Source organism: Manihot esculenta, chromosome 4 (assembly GCF_001659605.2).
Source record: "Manihot esculenta cultivar AM560-2 chromosome 4, M.esculenta_v8, whole genome shotgun sequence".
Lineage (NCBI taxonomy): Eukaryota > Viridiplantae > Streptophyta > Magnoliopsida > Malpighiales > Euphorbiaceae > Manihot > Manihot esculenta.
In genome coordinates, this window is record NC_035164.2 from 32854570 (window position 1) to 32873130 (window position 18561).

Here is an 18561-nt window from a genome sequence, read left to right on the forward strand (position 1 = left end):
GACGGAATTTTTGCCTTTTAATGGCTGTATTCTTATGTACTGTTTGCAAGTGATTCAATCGTTTCAGTCTTCACATTTAGATATTTCTGAACGGCATTTGATTTTGAATGATTGTAAATCTTTGTTAGACCCTAAAACTGATATTTCTGTTAGATGTGATTCGTCGTCATACCACTCTAACTGTTCATATTTTATTCAGAGAATCTATTAGATATGATCGTCTCTCTATTTGAGATTATATATCTTCAAATTAAGAATTTGGTTACAATATATTTTAATTAAATCATATTTAATTTTATTAAAATTTCTTTAAACTTTTTAGTTTAAAATTTTAATATTTAAAAATTTAAATTAATTAAGTTTTGTTAATGAATTTTTTAATCGAGTTTTCAAGCTCCAACTTAAATTAGTCTCACTATTAGTTTAAAGGAGCTTTCGAGTTTGAATTTGAATTAGACTCGTTAGTAATTTAAATGAGAATTTCATGAATCGAGCTCGATTATAGTATTTAATTTTTAACTCGAACTCGAACTTATACTTATAAATTTTTTTAATAAACAAGTATGAGCTTTATAAAGCTCGATTTGATTCGATTACACCCCTATTCAGGTGTTGCTTAGGGGCACAATGGGAATTAGTTTGCGGTCCGGTCATGTCTCGTTAACAAGTTGTTATAAAAATAACTTGATAGATTATTTAAATAAGTTGCGAGAATGAAAAAGTAAAGAATCCCATACAGAAAAACTATAAGATTTTTCAAGCGTTTATTTTGTGAAAAATTTTAACTTAAACATAAAATATTATAAAAAATCTCAATTATAAAAAATCTCAATTATAAAAAATTTTGTAAAAAGCTCTCAATTATAAAAAATCTTGAATATTATAAAAAAATATATTCATCTAATCATTTATAATTAAATCAACATATGCATACGTTAGTGTCTTACCCATTTGACTATTGTAGTATCCTCGTGAGCAAAGTTTTCTTTTGATAATTAATTGTAAAAGTATAACACCAAAGGAATATGTTTCTAATTTATCTAAAATTTTTTTAAATATTATCATATTCTGGATCCGCATAATCATAATAATAAAAAATTTAAGTTAAAATTTTTCTATGAATTAAAAATTTTAAGTATATAAATCTTTAAAAATAAAGTTTTTTCTCGATCATTTTATTTAAATCAAGTATAATTGTTTGGAGATGAAAAAAAATTAAATTTTGTAGAAACTTTATGTTTTACTTCAAATTTTTTGAAGTAATATCTAGTTTTATAAATCAACCATAATACAGAGAATATGCTCTATATTAACAAAACATGATAATAATTAAAAAATATGCAAATATATCTTTTTGGTAAAATTTTAAAAATTAAACACTCTGACATTTACATTTTTATTCTATAAATTTGTAGGTATATTAAAGTGATTATTTTATGAAAAATTAATAAATTGATATATAATAATATATAGTGATATTTTCAGAAAACACACAAAAAAAATATTTTTTATGGACAATAGAATAAAATATTTAAATAATTGTATTATAACTTTTTATTATTATAATTAAATAACTTAATTAAATGTTATTAATTTAATATAATTGTAAAAAATATATGTATCTGAAAAATAGTCTTTTTTTTATTAATTTAAAATTTTTATATAAAGAATTACTTTGCAAAAATAACTATCATTTTTTATTTTTTGTTTTCATAAGCTCCCGTCATTATTTTACATTATACTTTTTATTTAATAATTCAAAAGTGGATTGTAAGGAAAAAGTATATATACTTACCCATTAGTTCCCCTAAATTGACTGGTCATGTGGGAAACTTTATCAGTATCCGACAAAAAATTAGAAAGTGAAAAATCAGCAACCTGAATCAATAACGATTCATATAAATTGTTAGATTTTTTTAACATATATTTTTTTTAAAAAAAAAAAAAACAGAATGTAATAAATTTATTTATTTATATTTAAATTGCAAATTGATAAAATCACACAAATTTTTCAATATTATCATAAAAATCTTAAAATTTAGATTAAAGTTTAAATGATATATATATATATATATATATATATATATATCTTCACATTAAAATTATTATCAATAAAAATATTATCTACTTTCATATCTCGATATATACTTTTTAATTTATTTAAAAAAAATATACAAGTAATAAGAGTTTAAAAAAATTTAATTAAAATTAAAATATATGTATACTTTGAAAAATTATTTATAGCATAGAAAATCAGCTTTTTTTTTTAAAAAAAAAAAACCATGCAGAAAGATAAAAAAAAAAGTAAAAATTAAGTATAATCAAAATTTATTTTCAGATTTTGGATGGGTGACATGCTTCTCAAAAATGTTGAACAACTAGTTTGCTAAAAAATTAAAATTCAAAACTCTGCAAACCATGAAAATTATAAATTTAATCTAAATTTAAAAATAAAATATTTATAGTAGACTAGAAACTGAAAACATATTCTGACACTAACAGAGTAATAATAATATTAATGAGTTTTTATTAGTTATGGCAGACCATAGAAAGATTAAAAACAGGTTCGATTATTTTCAATAGAAGTCTCAATAAGTACATACACATAATATATATAATTAAATATTAGTTTATTTTTTTAATTATTTATATTAAATATTAGTTTTGTCGCTATATATATTGAAATAATAGACACTCTGAATAAATAAATAAGAAATAATTAATTGATAAGGACATGGATGCATCGACATTGATTAATTTACCACCATCAATATTATATACGTTGATGGGTAGTTGGGAGATGTGAATGATAGATAATAAATTTGAAATCTTGCATCCTTAAGTATTTCTTCTATTCATATGTTGAATAAGACTTGAGGGTTATCCGAAAGTCCACATATTTAAACCAGTTGACCGAACTATGGCCATGTCTATCTTGCACCATCAGGACAATAGAAATAATAATATTAATAATTTTTATATTTTTTATTTTAAAATTATTATTTATATTAGAATCATTGGATCTCTTATCAGAATCAATTATCTTAAAAAATACATATTTAAGTGTTATTTAAAAAAAAATTTTTAAATGATTATTTTAACATTCATCCTTTTACCGTACTGTAGTCTCAAATTTCGTATATTCACTCTCATTAAAGCTACTTCATTAAGTGTTGTGCTTTGCTTTACAATAATACCTAACGCTTCAAAGAAAAAGATATATAAGAAACTGATTTAAAGTATTTTTGCTCTTAATCTTAATCTTTTTATATATAAGAATATTGATTTTCTTTTATTGGTTCTCCATGTTTAGTTAAATAATCAAACAATAACATTTATAATTATACTAAACAAGTATTAATAAATTAACCACACAATTTTAAATTGTTAAATTTACACAATGTGGTCATTTTAAAATTTAAAAAACTAATATTTAAGTTATATAATATAAAAAAACTTATTAATTAATTTTTTAATTTAAAAAAAAATTAACATATTTTTTAAGTTTTATAATATTTATTAATTGATACAATTATAAAATATCATCGGTAGAGAAACTAAATAATAAATATTTTTATTAAATTAAATGATCAATTAATGATATTTTTTATATTATAAAAATTAAATAATAAAATATTTAATAAAAATTAATTAAATAATTAATAAATAAATTTTTTAAAATATAATAAATATTTTAATATATTATTTTAAATCAAAAGATAATTAATGAGTTTAATCGTATTACATAAATTAAATAATAAAATTCCGTTGAAAATATGGATTTTATTAAAATTCACACTGGCCAAGAGGCTTTCGGCTTTACTTGAGAAGGCTAGATTTGTAAAAAGACATGAATCCTGAAGAGCTGACCCAACAAGCAAAGACCGTTTCAGCAGTTGGGGGGACTTTCCGAAGCCATGAATGAAAATTAAAAAACCAACGACGGACGGGGAGCTCCATCCTATTGAATTTAAAATTAAATTAAACTGATTAAATAAAAAATTAAAATTTTAATATTTATAAAATTAAATTAAATTATTTTTAATTAAAAATTAAATTGATTCGATCCGTTTAAATTTTTAATAATTTTTTTATTTTTTATATTTTATTTTTAATATTTTAAAATTTAATTAAAATATTAAATTTAATTTCTCTCTTTTATTAAAAGTAATATACTATTATTACTGAATGATTTAATTTATTTTTTTAATTTTTTTAATTAAAATCAAACTCAATTAAAAAATAATTAAAAATTTTAAAATAAAAAATTAAATTAAATTAAATCAAAATAAATAAAAAATTAAATTAAAATTTTAAATTAATTTAATTCAATCAATTTTTTCAATTTGAATAAAATATTACTCGCTTCTACTCTCCATTATCGTTCCTCGGGAGACTTCAATTATCTGTAACAAAAATTTCCATTTTAACACACATTGGACGATCGTTCAAGTTTTTTTTTTTTTAAAAAAAAAAGTCCAAATAGATTTAATTAGTTTGATTATTTTGGGAAAAATATCTGAATTTTATCTTCAAATTCAAATAAGTCATAGTTTATTAAAATGTTATTTAATTTTATAACAGTAAATATTTTTTGTGATTTTTGAATAATAAAAAATATTTATAATTTTTAATTAAAAAAATTAAGAATAAAAATAATGAGGAAAAATTACTATAATATTTTTTTTACTTTTTTTTAAAATACAATTGTTTAATCATTCTATTAATATTTTCATTAGTCAATTGACTAAATAATTTATAATAATAAAATATGAATGACATTTTTATATTTTATTTAAAATATTGGAGATTAAATTTAAAAATATATTTATGACATTTAACTGATTTTATCAATATATATAACAAAATGGCTAAATAGTTACATCTTAATATAATAACTAACATTTTAATTAATTTTAAAAATTATATGAATGAAATAATAATTTTTTTAAAAATTAAAGCACTTAATAGTAATTTTCATTAGTGAATATAATACCATTTAGTTGTCATCGTGCTAGTCCCATGTATCCTTCAAAGGAATGACTGCTTCAAGAATTTAAATTATCTACTTGACATAGAATAATAAAAAAGTTAAACATCAAGTGTAAAAATTGTTTAAAAAATCCACTATACTAAAATTGTACACATGCATTTGCAATCCAAATATTAAAAAGATAGAATAAATTTAATATAATTAGACCATGAAATCTGTATTTATAGGTAAATAAAAATACTTTTTTACTATGATTAAAAAAAGAGTATTATAATCTCCCATAACTTTCAAAACTCTAATTCCGATTTATTTTTTGAAATATCTTATAATACAGGCAAAAGCATGTGCTTCCAACATAAATTTTTATTTTTTAATTCAATTCGGATCATATCATAAAATTTTACGAATTAGATCACAATTCGATTTATAAGAAAATATATTTAAATTTTAAGCCACATAATTAACACAAATAATAACTTCTTAATTTTTCTTTATTAATTATAAAAAGATTTCACAAATAATAACTGTAACATCCTCAAATTCATAGTTAGAAATAGTGACATCACTAAGTATGAGATAAACTATTTCATTATTAAAGCAAATGACATTAGAAGAGTTACTAACTTATCCCAAACTACTTAGGGGAGGTGCTGGTATAAGTCTAAACTGCTAATAATTGAATCATAGAAAACTCAAATAAAAAAATGGACATATCTAGAAATAAAGTAGACAATGTGATTAGCGAGTTGGAAACAAGTCATTTTCGGGAGATGCTTAGGGTTATCCGATGTGCTCACTTAAGATTTTTGTTAAAATCCGATATGGTTACCTAAGTGAAATGGATTTTTAAAGCCTAAAAGTATAATTTAGGAGATCAATTTATGAATATTAAAAGTTAAAAACTAAATTGAAACATGGTTAAGAGTTTAGTAGGTTGAAGTATGAATATAAAAAGTTTAAAGGTACAATTCAATTTTATTTCTTTATTTTTTCACCTCTTCAACTTAGCCCCTCCATGTGTTATCTAAATAAACTCAAAATAAGTGACCAAGCAAAAAAAAAAAAGGTTACCTTCTTCATTTTGGAAGTCTTGGCCGAAATTCCTCCATAGTTAGGAATAGTGATATCACAAGATATGAGTTAGGTTATTTCATTATTAGGGCAAATGACATTAGGAGAGTTACTAGCTTATTTCGAACTACTTATGGGAGGTGTTAGCATAACTCTAAACTGTTAATAATTGAATTATAAAAAATTCAAATAAAAAAATAGATATATCCAGAAATAAAATAGACAGTGTAATTAGCAAGTTGGAAATAAGTCATCTTCGGGAGATGCTTAGGGTTACTTGACGTGTTCACTTGAGATTCTTGTTAAAATCCGACATGCTTACCGAAGTGAAATGAATTTCTAAAGCCTAAAAGTATAATTTAATAGGTCAATTTATGAATACTGAAAGTTTAAAAACTAAACTAAAACATGGTAAAGAGTTTAGTAGGTTGAAGTATGAATATGAAAAGTTTAAAGGCAAAATTCAATTTTAGTCCTTCATTTTTCCACCTCTTCAACTTAGTCCCTCCATGTGTTATCTAAATAAACTCAAAATAAGTGACAAAACAAAAAGAAAATGTTTTCTTCTTCATTTTGGAAGTCTTGGCCGAAATTTCTCCATGAAAGAACAAATGCGACTTTAATTTTCTTTATTTCCACCAAATCTAAGCTGATTTATTCACTAAATCAACTCTTTTCTTCAACCAAAGTTTATTCTCATACCAAAGATAAAAAAAAATAAGCTATAAATTGAAATATTTAAAGAAGAAAAAAAATTAGAATTTCAAGTATTCAAAACTTCAAAGCCAAAGAAATTTCAAAGGAAAGGAATTTTGCAAAAATGTTTAGTGTTTGTATGGTTTTTTATTTTTCTTTGATTTTCTCGTGAATATGTAAAATTAAATATTGATTTTGCATGCTGAAAATGTTGTTTTGATAGTATAAATAGATAATATAAATGTTGGAATGTTATTTTAAATACTTAAAGTAAAAAAATTTAATATGAGAGTTAAAAGTACAAACCTGACAATAAATTTTAATAGGGCTGTCTATGTTAGTAGTTTCATAATTCACTATGTACTTATTGAAATTAGACTTAAAATACACCAAATGAAAATTAAGACAAAGAGCTAAATTTTTATATGTGATGATAATGAGGAAAAAATAAGGATGATGTTGTTATGAAATATGTGCTAAATTAAAGAATAATAAAATATCAAATGACAGTTTATAGTATAATTATAAATATATTTTTTATATATACTACAGATTGAAATATTGATAAAACAACACAAGTATAGTAATTAAGTTTTTTTTCATTTGACTTGCCCCAACAACTCCTTTGATTTGCTTACTAGAAAAAAAAAAAGATTTCAATAGGGGTAAATTATTACAGCTTGAAAGGCTTGAAAAAAGAACTTTAGCTTCCTATTATTAGTATTCCGTAAGTAACTCAGCGCCTAAGAAGAGTTTGTCTTCATTGCGTACTGGCGGAATAAGAAAATGTTCAATTACAGGAGTTTGCTTTTCTTAAAGAAAAACCAATTTAAAAATTTACTTTTCTTTACTTTTAAAAAATATAGTTTATGATAATTTTTACTTTATTTACGTCTTGATATAGTTAAGGAACTATAATAACCTCCACTTAGCGTTATTCATTTTATAAAAAAAATTAAAATAAAATTTTATAAAATTATGTATAATTTTATTTTTTTTAAATGAATTTTTATAAGTTAAAAAAAATAGAATTCTTATCTTTGAAACAAAAAATTTGATTAAAAAAATTAAAATAAAATTTTATAAAATTATGTATGATTTTATATTTTTTAAAAAATGAATTTGTATAAGTTAAAAAAATAAAATTCTTATCTTTCAAACAAAAAATTTGTTAAAAAAATGAAATAAATTAAATTGAATTCTAAAATTTTTAAATCAAATAAGAGGATATAGTAATTAAGTTCTTATCTGTCTCATTGATGAACGAGATTTTAAAGATTTATATAAACAAGCACCTATATACAAGAAACCATCCGATTCATTTTCTCTTTATTATATTCTGACAGTTTGGAATTAACGAGGCCATATAATGGCCTCCTAAAACTCGTTTACTCTCGCTGTGAATTGATCCCCAGACCAAACACTGTATAACTTTTTTTAACCAATTGAACCAATTAATTTAAATAAATATGACAATATGCTTTATTAAATTACATAAATATAAAATGATTATCAACTACCTAACTTGTACATTGAAAAATAAAATTAGAATTTAAATAATTAATATTATTAATAATTTAGTTTATTAGTTAAGTTAAATTATTATTTTATTTTAATATTTAAATCTTAAAACTTTAAGTATAATTTTTATAAAAATATATAAAAATATTAATTATAATAAAAATATTGTCATTAATTACTTATTTAATAATACACCAATTAAATGTTAACTCACTCCCTTAAACTTTTTACTCTATGCGTTTACTAATTTAAATAATTATTTATTTAATAATACACCAATTTCTCAAATTAATCATTGATATTGATTTACCTCTACAATTAAAATATATAAAGTAATAATTTAGGATCATTACCTTAAACCAATTTTTATAGCAGTAGAGTTTAAATTATTTATTTGAAATTTTGAAAATGTTCAATATACACCACTGGAATTTTTTTTTTATAGTTGAATTCATATTTCAAATTTAACATAAATAAAAAAAATTAATAAGTTTAAAATTAAATGAAAAACTTATCTCAAATTATTCATGGATTTCAAAATAAACTTTGTTACAAATTAGTGCATCTTACTATCAATTTTCAAGCTGTTACTTTGATAATTTTTTGTTCCTATTCTACTGGGATAATAAAGAGTTTACTCTTATTCGATGCTCCATCTTAGAAGTGGGATGCTTGATGAATTCCTCTTGTTATTGTTGTTGGAGCAGAAACTTCTCGATCATTGATTCCAAAGTCTTTTGCTCAAAAATAGGTTGAGATTATTAAAAATTCATGTCTTAATTTTTTCTAACTTGGAACTCGGTGGTCCCCTATTTTGTGACGGAGAAAAGTGTTGTTGTGAAGGAAGAAGTTACTGCTGAAAATTCTGATTTTGCTTCGGTTGCTCAGACCAAGATAATTCAGTAGCTCAGCTGAAAAATCTTGTCCCCAACTTTGATTGTCATATGCAAAGCTTGCTCCATAACTCATATCATTCACAGCATTTATATTCTTGGCTTCCATTCCCATGGTCATCTTATCTATCCTTCTAGCTAAGGCATCAAACTTGGCATTGATCATTGACATGGCATCAATCTCAAACATCCCAGCTGGTTTCTTAGCCTCACTCTTCACATTGGCCCTTTCACCATTACAATGGTAGTTGTTGTAAACTATTTTATCCAAGCAAGTATAAGCCTCATCTTCAATTATTTCCATTACATCACCTCCTGCAGCTACATCAATTGCACTTCTCAAAATTGGAGAAACGACATTGTAAAAGTGTTGTACTATATCCACTTTGGTATACCATGGTGAGGACACTTCCTTTGAAGTTCCTTGTATCGCTCCCAAGCTTCATGTAAAGACTCATCATCCCTTTGTATGAAAGAATTAAGCTCAATTCTCAACTTAGTGGTCTTGCTAGGAGGTATATACTGCTTAATAAAAGCTTGTGACAACTGCTCCCAAGTGGTAATAGATCCAGGAAAAAAAGCATTGAGCCACTCTCTAGCTCTATCTCTCAATGAAAATTGAAAATGTCTCAATCTGATTGCATCTTCAGAAACTCCATTAATCTCGATCATATTATTTATCTCTATGAAATTGCTCAAGTGTAGATGTGGGTTCTCAGTAGGTTGCCCACTAAATTGAAATTATTGTACCATTTGAACCAAAGACGGCTTCAACTCAAAATTGTTTGCATTAACCCTCGATCTCACTACACTAGGCCGAAAATCACCAAAGCTAGGATAAGCAAGATTTCGAATTATTCCAATGTTTTGTTGAGCCATAGCTTCTACTTCTTAAGTATCCTCTTTTTCTTCTTCTTGAATTACTTCTTCAATGTAAATTTAATCGTCTCGTATAAAAAAATACCTGAAAAAATTCAAAAATAAAAGAGTAAAAAGATAATAAAAGAGAAAAAAAAATCCAAATCAACCAATCACCTAATATCAAACAAAATTAATTTTCTAGCAACGGCGCCAAAAATTTATTGTGATACCGTAAGTATACGGGTTGCACAAGTAATATAACAATAGAGTAGAGTATCGTCCCATGAAAAATTAGCATTCAATTTAACACTAAAATTAACTAATTAAGCTAAAATGTACAGCAATATAATTAAAATTAACAAAAGAGATGGCAATTAAACTAATTAATTTTATAGTAGCAAGAGGAAATAACTAGCAATTGAAAGTGATTAAACTAAGCAATGGTAAATTAACTAGAAATTAACTAAAATTAGCAATTAATTAGATAAAAAAATCAAATATGGGAAGGCGATTTCAGAGATTTGGGATTTACACTCTAATTAATATGGATTTTCCTCAATTTCTATCAATTCATGGGTATTCTATTGCTTGAATGAATTAATTCTAAAATTATCTTAATTCTCTTTCAAGATATCAAGGTTGTGCCTTAATTAAATTAATTTCTACTTTCGTGGCTCTTGATTTAATAAAAACCCATTAGGTCCTTTAATTAATTTTGAAATGCTCTCATACCCTTAGTTAATTTCTTAAATCTAAGAATATAAGTTCTAATAGTAGGTTTTTCATCATTAATCTTTTTTTTTTTTTGAAATAGGGGGTTGGAGAGTAGAATCTTAGACCTCTCAAGTCTACTAGGATGCACTTTCTACCAGGCTAAGCCTCGGAGTGCTTTTCACCATTAATCTTTATCTTTCAATACATCAATTAATGATTAAAGCATTACTTTATTTAGTCAAACACAAAGCAAAAAATTAAAGCACAAGGAAAAGAATAAAGATTAAATACTCAACTCAAAATTAGAAATTAGCACAAATCTATTGATAAAACTTAGTTCAAATCCAAGATTAAAATAGAGTGTTATATACTCAATCTCTGAAATCTAAAAATCTACTAACTAGTTATGATATTTACAAAGGAAATCTCAAAATAAAATAAAGAAAATATGAAATGAATAAAGGAGAAGAAAAGCCCAAATAAAGAACCACGCCTCTATTGCTGAAGTTCCAGCAGCCCCCTTTTGTTCTCCACGTGAAATAAGGAAGAAGAAGGTGAAAAATAGTGGGAAAATGGGAGAGAAAGGGAGGTGGCTGCTCTTCCCTTTATTTTTGGATCTCTCCCTCTAAAAACTAAAGAAAAATACTATTTATATGTCCTAAAAGGTTGTTCTAACAGAATAAAAGAGGTTGCTATATCATCACCATAAGTTGCTGATTTTTTGCACATTAAAATGAGTTGACAGCTTGAGTGATATAAGCTGTGACACAACTGTATTGTTGCTTATGCACCTTTCTGTCCCTCTTTGAAATAAATGATCTTCAAAACGCAATTGGCATGCCTTTTTCTATAAAATAAGGATAAAATATTTATAAGCACTAATTTATAAAAACTACTGAAAATTACTAAACATATCAAATAAATAAGTAAAGATAGCTATTTACATGAGAAAAATGGGTGCAAAATATGCTTAAAAAGTATATAAAAATTGAGGTTAATACTATTTTCCAAGAAGAATATAACAAGGTTGTAGTTCTTGGAAAATGAGTTAATAATGATAACACAAGATGGCATGCCAATTTCAGAATATTTTTTGCGGGTGAAAAGCATTTGTTCTGAGATTTTTAAATTTGATGCGGATGAGAAAATTAGTGAAGCCCGATTGAGAAGATTTCTTATTCGTGGCTTAAAGGAGTATACACCTTTTGTTACCTTCATCCAAGGATGGGCAGTTCAGCCATGAGTTGAAGAATTTGAAAATTTACTTTCAAATCAAGAGGCTTTGGCTAAGCAAATGGCTAAAAACTTTAACTCTGAACATGATGTTCTTCTTGTCTTAAAAAGAAAATCTTATGGGGATATAGTGTCCCACGTCGATTGTTTACAAGGAAATCGATGGATTTATGAATAGCTAGCAAAAACTATTAAGTAACTTAGGTTAATAAAAGTTATTTAGGTATTAAAAATTAGATAAAAACTGAAAATTGAATCAAATGAAATAAACTTGGGATAAAAAACTGTCAACAAAATAATAACAGAAAGCGGATTGATCATAGAATATTGAATTCCCAAAATTGAATAACATTTGATCAAGTCTCACAACCCATTAAATAAATTGAATAACATTTGATCAAGTCTCACAACCCATTAAATAACTAAAGTTTCAACCAATATTCAATTAGATGAAAGAAATTAGCTACCCATTAGCTGAATTGAATTGTGTGTTCTCCAATTGTTCACTGAAGAGCTCTTTAAATAGGTGCAGAGGAGCGCCCTATCTTGGAATTTCTGGCCATGTGTGGGAGTGGTCCACGTGAGGCGCTGGAGTGCTTCGGGAATGGGCCATGTGTGCGGAGTGAATTGCTGAGGAGCTTTGGCCGGACCCATGTGCATTGGATGTGCATGAGTGGTGTTGAAGGCGGGCCCTGCGCTGGAATGGGACGTGCGCTTGGTTCCGTGAATTGATGAGGAGCTTTGGCGGGGCCCACGTGAAGTGCTTTGGTGCTGGTCTTGATCCACTGGAGGGAATGGCGTTGAAGCGGTGACCCATGTGCTTGAGCTGAGTGGGCCCAAGTGCGATGGAGTTGAGGAAGCACTTCGGCGGGCCATAAGCTTGGCTTGGTCCACGTGAAGCGCGAATGTGAGTGGGCTGTGACGTGCGTGTGAATGTGCATGAGCGATGAAGTGCTTTGGTCCATTGTGGGCGTGAATTGAGTTTGGTCCATGTGCAAGGTGGAGCGGACCCAAGTGCGGGAATGGGTTGATCCATAAGCGGGCCCAAAAACCAAATTGCTTGATGTAGATCCAATTTGACAGGCTTGCTTTCTTTTGCTCCAAATAAAACAGTTTTAGGGGATTTTCTCCAAAATATCTTTTTACATCATTTTCTGTAAAATAATATTAAAAACAATAAATTAAACAGAAATCATATAAATATTTATTAATAATATTAATATAAAATAGACTAATTTATACTCTATCACTCACACTAATTATTTGCAGGAAAATTGATGGATTTATAAATAGCTAACAAAAACTATTAAGTGCTTCAAATGTGGAAAGATAGGGCATAATAGAAGGAGCATTCATGTGAAGATTTCTAAAGCAAATGTTGTGTGTGAGGATGATGGAGATGATCAAGTCAAATGGGAGCAATATTTAACTATAGTTAAAATGGAAGACAATATTTTTCTTGAGGCTACACTTAATCAATCTGAAGCCAATTATATTATTTACTTGCAAGAATGGATCATTGATTCAGGTTGCTAACACCATTCGGATTTTAATTTGTTTGTAAAATTACAATAAAAAATGCATTTATTGGTCTTGTTGTATATGGACGACATGATGATTACTATGAAGATGAAATTTGGAAGAGGTTCGATGTTTTCTTGACTTAGAAGTAATGAGAACAAAATAGGGAGTATTTGTATCTCAAAGAAGATACGCAGAAGATCTTTTGCAGCATTTTGGCATGAGGGAGTCCAAAGAAATGGTGACTCCTATGGAAGTGAATCTCAAGTTGAAGAAAGAAGAAGATAAATTATTGAAAGATAATTTGATTTATTTAATAATTACAAGACCAGAGATTGCATACTTTGTTGGTGTCATCTCTCAACTTATGCAAAATCCGAGAACTCCTTATTTGCAAAAAGGATCATTCTATTGGGAAACATAATTTTTTAAAATAGTAAAAATAAAATATTATAGAAAAATAAATAAATGGAACACAATAATTTTACGTAGTTTACCACCATTAATTTTGGGCTACGTTCATGTGCCGAACTCTGAATAATTCTTTCACTATAAAAATAGTAGGTACAAAGAAAGATATTACAAGTGAGATCTATTAAAAAATAGTGATACTCAAAGTGTTTCTCAAAATACTCAAAATATTTTTCTTATTATTTTGTCACTCTCCAAATAAACTATCCTCTCTCTCTAATATTTTTCTCTCAAAGCTACGAGTTTTGAAAATACTCAAGTCACTCAAAGGAGATTTGCTTCAAATTCAACTTATGCTAATTACCTTGTGCTCTTGCCTATTTATAGGCAAGAGTATTGCCCAAGCATTGGTGGCAAGATGGCCACATCAGTGGCTTTTGTTGTGTGGCTGAAAATTCCCTCCCTCCCTTTTTTTAACTTCATAATCATTACTGTGGGTCCTCTATGTTAGAGAGACCCACCTAACAATTCTCCTCCTCCCGACTACATGGAAGGCTGCACACTGCTAGTCGATCCTTGGTAATCTTGGTTAACATGTCTTATCCATTTTCTTATGTATGGATCTTTTCAAGTAGTAGTTGCTTCGTCTCTAACACACTCCTGATCCAATAATATCTCATATCAATATGTTTCGATCTTGAATGGAAAGAGACATTCTTTCCAAGGTGAATAGCGCTCTAACTGTCACAAAATAACTGATATGTTTCCTATTGGAGCCCAAGTTCATTCAAGAGCTTTTTCATCCAGAGAAACTCTTTACATGCTTCAGTTGTTGCAATAAACTGTGCTTCAGTAATTTAAAGAGTAACACACGTTTGTAATCTTGATTGCCATGATACGGCTCCCCTTGCAAATGTAATCAAATATCTTGATATACTTTCTTAAGAAGTCAACATCGCTGGCCATATCTGCATCTGTGTAGCCAACTAATACATGTTCACTACTCCCAAAATACAAACATAATTTGGAAGTGCCGCAAAGATATCTCAGAATCCACTTCACTACAGTTCAATGTTCCCTTCCTAGTAGGCCTGTGCAGATTTCGGTTTAAACCGAAAAACCGAACCGAACCTATTAATTTCGGTTTTTCGGTTCGGTTAATCGGGATGAGCGGTTTGGTTCGGTTAGTATATTTAAAATTATTCGGTTTTCGGTTCGGTTCGGTTTAAACGTGTTAAATAACCGATCAAACCGAAATAACCGATTTCGGTTCTAATCCCAAGCCCAAGCCCAAGCCCGACCCCTTCCCCTCCCCCTCTGATACCCAACCCAGGCCAGCACCCCCAACCCTCGGCCCAGGCGTTCGCCTCCCCCCTCCCAATTTCCCCTCCCCCCAGCCCGAAACGAAACCCTTATTCACAATTTCACATCACTCACACTCACTCTGATACCCAATCCCTAACCCTAACGACGACGCCCTCCCCCTCCCCCTCTGAAAGAAGTCACAAATCGCTCGCCCTCTTCCCATCGATCTGCTGAAAGAAGTGGGAGTTGCTCACCCTCTTCCCGTCGATCTGCTGAAAGAAGTGGGAGTTGCTCACCCTCTTCCCGTCGCTCGCCATCAATCTCTTTCCCTCCCTCCCTTGTGAAAGTCTCAGAGATTTCATCACCAGCCATCAAAACCAGCAATAGCAATGTGATTAAGCCAAAAAAGCCCCCCTTCAGGCCAGCTCAGGACGACACTAAACATCCACTCCAAGATCCTGTAACTGTTCGCACTTTCTCAATTTCAAAGTCATTTTACTGAGTTCTTGACTATTACACTATTGCTTAACACTTTGTCTTTTTTTGTTTTTCCTTTTTTTGTGTGATTTTTTTTTTTTTTTTTTTAAAAATCAGATCCTGAGATCAGACCCGATTGAGACCGAAGAAGCAGTATTGAAATTGCCTTCTTTCCCCACTGTCAAATCCAAACTGCAATCTTAGCAAGTCTTTTTCTATTTTTCCTTCCATCGGATGGAATGCTTAAAGAGGACATGTTTTAACCTGTCTGTCTGCATTTCCCCATATAATTTCCTTTCCAAGCAAATGAAAACTAGAAGTGAGATTTTCGGTTTTGTTGTATGAGATTAATTATCGGTTCTGTTGTATTGAGTTCTTGCATTGTTTGTTGTATGAGATAAAAATTGCAGATTTCGGTTTGAATCGAACCGAACCGAACCGAACCGATTTTTATCGGTTCGGTTCGGTTCGGTTATATCATCATAATCGGTTTTTTCGGTTTTTAAAATTTTAACACTTCGGTTTTCGGTTTTTTCGGTTCGGTTCGGTTCGGAACCGAACCGACCGATTGCACAGGCCTACTTCCTAGATTTGAAAGAAACCGACTCACTATTTCAACTGTGTGAGCGATATCTGGCTGTGTGCATACTATGACATACATTAAGCTTCCAATTGCTGAAGCATAAGAAACCTTGTCCATTTCCTCTCTCTCTTCATCTGAAGAAGGACTTTGCATTGAGCTGAGATGAAAGTGGTTAGCAAGAGGACAACTAACCGCTTTAGCATGCTCCATGTTGAACTTCTGAAGTACTTTCTCTATGTACTTCTCTTGTGACAACCATAACCTCTTGGCACTTCTATCTCTGATTATCTTCATGCTAAGAATTTGCTTTATTGGCCCCAAATCTTTCATGGCAAAAGACTTACTCAGCTGCTTCTTCAAACTATTAATTTTGGAGACATTCTGGCCAACTATCAGCATATCATCCACATAAAGCAACAGAGTGGTGAAATCACCATAAGGGAATTTATGAACAAATACACAGTGGTCTAAAATAGTCTTCTCATATCCCTGCTCCCCATGACAGGCTTGAACTTCTTATACTATTATCTTGGTGCCTACTTCAAGCCATACAAGTTTTTCTTTAACTTGCAAACATAGTCCTCTTTTCCTTTCTTCTTAAAACCTTCTGTCTGCTTATATCTCTTCTTCTAAATCTCTATGAAGGACGACAGTTTTTACATCCATATGTTCAATCTCCAGATCAAGAGTAGCAGCTAAGCCTAACACTGTTCGAATGGATGTCATCTTCACCACTGGTTTTCAGACTTCAACTAAAATAAATCATGTTAAGTAAAAAAAATGATATTGAGAATAAATCAACCAAAAAAACCATCCCTAAAATCATATCCAGAAGTAGAAAACAAGATCACAATATTGGAAGTTATAGACAAAAACCATAATCAATTGTACTCAGTCAAGCCAAGATGAAATATACACAAAATTCATAATGATAAAATTCACAAATCAATTGTACTCGGTTTTTATATCTCCATTGTAATAAAAAAAAGACACAAATAAAGGAAAAGAGAGGAGTTATAATCACAAACTCAAATCCATATATATATCACAATTCATATAAACATAAAATTCGTATCTAAATATATAAGATTTCCTTGGGTATATATGTAATGCAGATATGGAAACTGCTGTCATTCTCACTCCGTAAGGAAAGTTTTGTCATTCTCTCGCCAAACTATGCTCCAAGGCATAGACCCTTCTAAGACTTGAACAATCTGCATCAATTAGCAATGAGACAATAATGCTTAAACGTATAAATTTTAACTAATTAATTAATAAATTAGCATTGACAGGGAAAAGATAATTAACTTACAAATAGATTATTAAAAGTTTGAATTTTTGTAAACATATTAATATTTTTTTTCTTTTTTGATATTTGATCAGTAATTTTGTATCATTTATAAATGTTGTTTATAATTGTGTCCAGCGATTAAAAATTGAAGTGTTATAACATATTATGATAAAATATTTATTATTTTTTATTAATTTTGAGGTCCATGTGATATTTTAATAAGATTATGTAGATTTTATAATTTATTAACAAAATGATTTTACCTTTCAAAAAATTGCTTTTATCATAATCAACTATTAAGTAATTATATTTAATTAAATAATTGATAACTTATATTAAAAAAAATCCATCTATTTATGTAAAATAAATTACATAAAAAAATTCTCTTATATAAATTTTTTAAATAATTATATTAATTAGGTAAGCAGCATGTTTGTCTAAAAATTTATTTTAAACAAATTAATTTATACAATTCATAGTAAAATTAAGAATTTAATATTTAAGAAAACTCTATCAGAAACACAATCAATTAAAATTTTATGACATTCTACCAAACATATATATGGTTTTACCTGTTTCATTTTTGGTCGAAAGCGCGAAGATTTATATACGGAAGCTGCAGCGCAAGAAATCATTCTCAGCATCTCGTCCAGATCATATTCTTGCAATCTGGAATCGACCAGATCGGTAAATTCACTATTGTCCAATGCTTGCCCAATCCGATCCTTAGACTGCACGTTGATAAGTGGAAGTATTAGTTTTTTTTTTTTTTTTTTTTTTTTTTTTTTTTTTTTCTGTCGAAAATAAACTTTTATTCTTTTAAAATTATTACAATTATTTTTAATGCATTCGAGTGTAGAATTGTGCATAGCTTTTTGAGTTTGAAAAATCATATTAAAATTAAAAAAAATAATATTGTAGGAATTAAATTCATATTAAATTTATTTAACTATTTTAATTTTGATTCTTTATTAAAAATGTATAAAAAACT

At 27.9% G+C, this 18561-nt stretch overlaps 1 protein-coding gene and 1 non-coding gene across 4 annotated transcripts in view; one reads left to right on the top strand and one right to left on the bottom strand.

The window, feature by feature from the left end:
- The window catches only part of LOC110614209 (proline-rich receptor-like protein kinase PERK3), a 111757-nt gene that overhangs the window by 56142 nt on the left and 37054 nt on the right, over positions 1-18561 (bottom strand). The window contains exons 14-15 of one of the 3 annotated variants that reach the window (XM_021755719.2): positions 18143-18301; positions 17241-17493 (exon numbers count right to left, since the gene is read on the bottom strand). The exons of the other annotated variants lie outside the window; for them this stretch is intronic. Of the exons in view, the coding sequence (XP_021611411.1) occupies positions 17416-17493; positions 18143-18301 (237 nt within the window). The 3' untranslated portion in view covers positions 17241-17415. Of the gene's footprint in view, positions 1-17240; positions 17494-18142; positions 18302-18561 lie in introns of those variants that run through there. 3 annotated transcript variants of the gene reach the window in all.
- LOC122723586 lies at positions 9566-9672 on the top strand. Its single transcript, XR_006350573.1, has one exon. It is a non-coding gene; the product is annotated as a small nucleolar RNA R71 (small nucleolar RNA).